This window comes from Tigriopus californicus, chromosome 9, assembly GCF_007210705.1.
Source record: "Tigriopus californicus strain San Diego chromosome 9, Tcal_SD_v2.1, whole genome shotgun sequence".
Lineage (NCBI taxonomy): Eukaryota > Metazoa > Arthropoda > Copepoda > Harpacticoida > Harpacticidae > Tigriopus > Tigriopus californicus.
Genome location: NC_081448.1, coordinates 3536459 through 3541889, shown reverse-complemented (window position 1 = coordinate 3541889; position 5431 = coordinate 3536459). Strand labels below are relative to the sequence as shown.

Here is a 5431-nt window from a genome sequence, read left to right as displayed (position 1 = left end):
TAGACATAAACATAAATGAGCAATAAACTTATTAGGTTTTAAAGTAATTACGTCTTACCAAAGAGCCGTGAAAAACCAAACCTAATTGAGTGAATGAATGGCAATTCCCATTCATTCACCCACACACAAACACCACGAACACTACACGTGCACAGCGACCAAGGAGCAACAGAGGAAGTCACACCTTGGTTCGAAATTCCTGGGAGATAAGAACGAGAGCAAACTAAATGCGTCTGTTCTCAGCGAGCTTTCAAAAGGATATGCTCATCGAACTTTCCATTATGTTGGAGAACTATACCTAAATCTTTCATAGATGAGAACTGCTGAAAGCCCTTACCTTCATCATCTAATAGCAAAGAGTCTAATGGCGTTGACCCAAAGGTCATTGAGCGGAATTTTATCACTTTCAATCCCATGTTACTCTTAGCAACCCAAGAGTAAATTTACCAAACAACTGGTATTCTGACCATCCCTTCTGCAAACCAATTTTGTATCATCTGCATAGGAAGAGATATTGACATTACTAATGCTAAGCTTCTGAAGTGAAGCAATGAAGATGATGAAAAGGAGAGGACCCAAAATGGAGCCCCGAGGAACAACCGACTTGCCACGATGTATGTTACTAAGTGATCCTTCGAACTTAACTAGTTGCTTCCTACCACAAATGCAACTTCTTAACCATTTGATAACCTTGCCCTGGATCCCAATCTCATGCAGCCTGTTAACTAAAAGGCCATGATCGACTTTGCAAAGGTAGAACAGCTTCAATCCATAGATTCCATTGTGGATTATTCTTTGGAGTTTTGATCGTGATGGCCCAAAACCTCTAAACAGTAATGACTACCTGGCTTAGGCGACATTGTTCACTGAAATTTTGGAGGAATGAATGCTAAATGTGTTCAATAGGCTTAGTAGCGCTGGAAAAGTGACCACCCAGGAGATTTGTGTGCCTTTCCTTTTTAAGATGACGTCATCAGTCAGCTGTAGCTTAAAGGTGCCTATTAGGCAGCCTTTAAGGTTCCTTCCACCCAAATTGGAGGAGCTCTTCTACCAACAGCACCAACAACACCAAGAAACATGGCTTTTGCAAGAAATTTCGACTTGTTGATGTACTTGATACTTGGGTCGACGTCATCTGGAGTCTTGGCAAGGTACCAATCCTATCTCCTGTTGATATACTGGTCAACTGAGAAGTCCTTCTCATTGCTGAACAAGAGAGTAACACCGGCCCGTTTTGACGTTAGGAGGTTGACGATCTTGTTGCCTCTGCTCACTCTCTTGGCTCTCTGAAGGTCTGTAAGGGTCTGAACTTGCACCAGGACCCTTGACTTCAATCCTAGATCATTTTTGACGACCTTGCTCATGGTGGAGGGCGACATGCCCATGTCCTTGGCCAACTTCCTGACACCAACTCTGGGATTCTTCTCAATTTTCTTCCTCACACGAGTAATGAGCCTTGGTGTTCTCCTAAACGGTTTTCTTCCACCATTTTCTCGTATGGTATACCAACCAGTCTCTTGGTAAAGTTTGTAGATATTGTAAAGCCGTCTTGGGGGTGACCTGGAACCTCTTGGCGATGTCTTTTTGCTTGTCCCCAGCTAGAATCCGGGTGACTATCTTCTTACGTAGCTCCTTCATGCTTACATTACTCTGTTGTTTGTTGTCATAGAATTGATTTCAACCACGCAAATGAAAGCTTTTAGTCTCCCCAAGCCTCAGTATTTTATAATGAAACCATATAACATCAATTTAAAACCTCAAAAAATAGGCGCAAAAAAACTGGAAAGGGATTCGCGAACACCCGGTATATGTTCAATCAGTAGGGTAACCGTGCCGAAATGTGCTTGGAACGCATGCTGGCTAGAAGGAAGGACTTCATGGACTTCACTTAACATTACAAGTTTGACCTTCATGATTCTCTTAAACACCTACGCAATATTCGAAGTGAGAGAAATTGGCTTATAATTACTGGGGAGCGACAAACCTTGCTTTTTAAGGATTTGAACAACATGAGCTAGCTTCAAAAAAGAGGAAAACTTGCCCTTGTCCAAGATGCAATGCATCAAGTACGAGAAAACAGGAGCAAGAATCTTTGAGCATCTCATCAGAAACTGAAATGTCACCCCATCAGGGCCAGGGGAGTTCGAGGGTCTCAAATCCCTGATGGCCTCTAAAGCATCTTGATCTGTGACTACAAGATCTTTCAATAACTCAATTTGACTATCTTCGCCAATCTCAACTGACTCATCTTTAGTACAATGAGGTATTGCTCCTAAACTCAGTGGGGTTGAAAACACACTAGAGAACTGATCTCCAACCGGATGAATTATAAGAAAAGCTCACCCATGGGTTCATTGGTGGTCTTGCACAAAGAAGTGCTTGGACATGGGATTGAATCACCTTCAGAACAGAGTGGATCTGGGTCATACCAATCCAAAATGATGCGGAAGTCATTCACCTGGTGATAGTGTCCGCAACATCGAGTGCCATTAGCATAAGCCCAAGGATGAGAATCAGGGCAAGGGGAAGCTACTGTAAAGGAAAAAAGCAACTATGAGGGTTTTGCGGCCTTCAGTGGGTTACTCCCGGACTGATGAGAAGTTGGCCGGCGGTGAGATTGGGGAGGGGGCCGAGCGGGTTCAGCCCGGTCCATCGGCCGAGCCACGGCCACTTGAAAATTTCCACCCCATTAAACTTAACATTGGACGTCGGAGAAGGGAGAGTACAAAATTGAAAAAGTAGCCCTTGGCCATATTGTGGGGGGCTTTAGCTCAACAAAGGTGGCAAATGCACTCACCAGGGAGTACTGGAGGCGGTCAAACTGAAACCTTTCTTGAGGGTGTCAAGCTCCACGGACCACAATTTGTATCATACCAAAATAATTGCAGAATACGTGGTCACCGTGGGTACAAATTTCAAGGGAATCTAAACACGCCAAGGGTCCCAAAGACGACCCAGGGGTGCCGCAAACAACACGTTCATACTGGCATCACATCGGTTGAGTGTTGGCCGGACGGCCAAAAACTAATCAGGACATGCTCCCATGTTGGGTGGATGTTAAAAGTCATCACTAGTCACATGTATAAATGGTTAACCCGTGGGACATTTAAAATCGACTGGTGACATCGAGATTTGAACGCCCTTTCCCATTTTGTGCCTCTCACGGTCGAACCCATAGGACAAAGGGAAAAAGTTAAACTGGTTGGAAGAGAGTTTGTCGATAGTTCATAGATACACCGAGGTACAATGATTTTAAAATATTCCAATTATTTTGCCTCTTCCAACCAAAGAGAACCGTCCCATGTACACATAGAGTATAAGTGCCATCTACCTTTACAAATTGGTTTCGAGAATCACACTTAGTTGCAATGTCTTTGTTCAAATCCAATGAATCTTTAAGAGTTGAAGACAGTGCTGATTTTTTAGATTGGTGATATTTATATCATTCCAACATGAAATGGGTCTAGGGAAAAAACCAAGGTAAAACATGACCCCGGCAAATGAAATGGGGAGGGGCAGCTATGCCCTAACAAAGACGGTTGCTTTTGAACTGGGTCAAGAAATTAATATCATGTCCCACTAGCTAAAACCCGCAAAATGTCTTGCATGAAGGCCTGTGAATGTCCAAACACTGATAACAAGATTATTTCGAGAGCTTCTTGCCAATCATATGCACCTGCCTCCCTAGAAAGGGTCTGAAAACATGAGCCATACGCTTGAAGAAAGCAAATTGGTTTGTTTGAAACATTTCTGTACAGGATCATTTGAAGACCACCTTACTAATGATCACCCGTAAAAGTGTTTGAAATCATGACCGCAGGACACGAAGGCATGTTGAATACTTGAATTTTCCTAACACATTATTATTCAATCAAACACACGCCATGGAATGTGTTATAATGCAAGTTGTCAAAATAAAGGGTTGATAAAAAAAAATATTTTCGACTTATTTCCGAAGCAAAGAAAATTAGACGGCAAAGCATTCAATGAAGCAGACTGCAGTCGAACTTCAATTTAACGATATGTTAAAAAAAAAAAGTCTTGATTTAATGATATTACAATACTTTTGAAAATTCGATTGAACGATGCATTTTCCTAATGCCATATCGGCAAAATTGGGAGACGAATGGCTGAAAACATATAATCACACTGATACAATGTCAACGAAATCGTTAAAATGTCAAGAATAGTAAATAATCCTGCCAAAGATTTCATACCTCAATTAGCAAACTAAGATTATGCCCAATCGTTTGAATTTGAGAAGACTTTTGAGATTTCGAAATGCAATCAGGTGTTTGAAAAGGCAAGTTATGTTCTGTAAAATGAAGCATTGTTTTTATTGCGTACAATATGGAAATGGTAGATTTCGTAAGGCTAATGAACATTGTCAATGGTTTAGGTTTTTCTCGCCATTTGATAAATCACGAAATCCACCGTGCTAAAGAAACACCTTCCACACGTATGTCCGACCAAGATTTTGACATTATTTATTTGCTCCAAAGACCAGTAGGCTAAGTGGGAGGACTAATCATGAGGGGATGTCTTTTAGTTTCCACGCCAACGGCTTAGCGATGGCCGGTCAACGCATTCCTTGCTGATATCAGTTTTGCCAAGTTACATTCGATTTTAAGATACGTTGTCCGCTGACGAACAATATCTATCAATCGAAGTTCGATTGTAGGTAGAAGTACAGATGAAGCACGATATGTTGCAAATGTATCTACTCTTTGGCACAACTTTAAAATATTTTGAAAACCAGCAAAAACCATTTCCTTCCTTAAATACTCGCTTACTGTAGATGGCCACACATCATCCCCTTGGCAAATGGGAGGGCAACTGATGAGTGGGTGGGCCATGCTCGAGCAAAATTTCTTGCTTTTAAACAAGTCCTTCGTCTCTATGATCACATCAATCCTCGAAGCTAAAACCAATGCAGCAGATCATGGAGACATGTACTTGAAGAAGACAAAAGTAACCGACATGGCGAAGTAGAGCCAGCTAGTTTGGAAATAAGGTCAACAACATACCTAATCCCCCGAAAATCCTGGGTGGCATTTGCCATTACGGAACATTCGGTTTTCTAAGGCTTTTACTGGACATCTCTCTTGGCCTCTACTCTGCCCAAGTGGAGTGGAACACACCTTGTCATTAGGTCATGAATATGACCCTATCAAGCGACCAGAGAACGCTTAAGAGCATCGATGCTCTTTTGAACCCAAACACAAACCATGTCCTCAAAGATGGATCGCTATTGAGCTCTATTAAGACGTAACACTTACACAATCCTTCTTTCCGCTCAAAATTTGGAGCCACGGTTGGTCCAAAAACGATATAACATTGAGCTAGTCCCAAAACAGTTGCCCAAGTAATCAACTGAGGAGCTCCAATATTCAACAATGTGGCAGCTCTCATGTTTCAAAGGAAATGCGCA

General features: G+C 42.0%; 1 protein-coding gene across 1 annotated transcript in view; it reads right to left on the bottom strand.

Annotated features, from left to right (window-relative positions):
• LOC131886711 (uncharacterized) overlaps positions 1–5431 on the bottom strand; it is a 7499-nt gene extending 2068 nt beyond the window's left edge. Inside the window, exons 1-2 of the mRNA XM_059235111.1 lie at positions 5280–5431; positions 2344–2532 (exon numbers count right to left, since the gene is read on the bottom strand). Coding sequence (XP_059091094.1) covers positions 2344–2532; positions 5280–5412 — 322 coding nt within the window. The 5' untranslated portion in view covers positions 5413–5431. The remainder of the gene's footprint in view (positions 1–2343; positions 2533–5279) is intronic.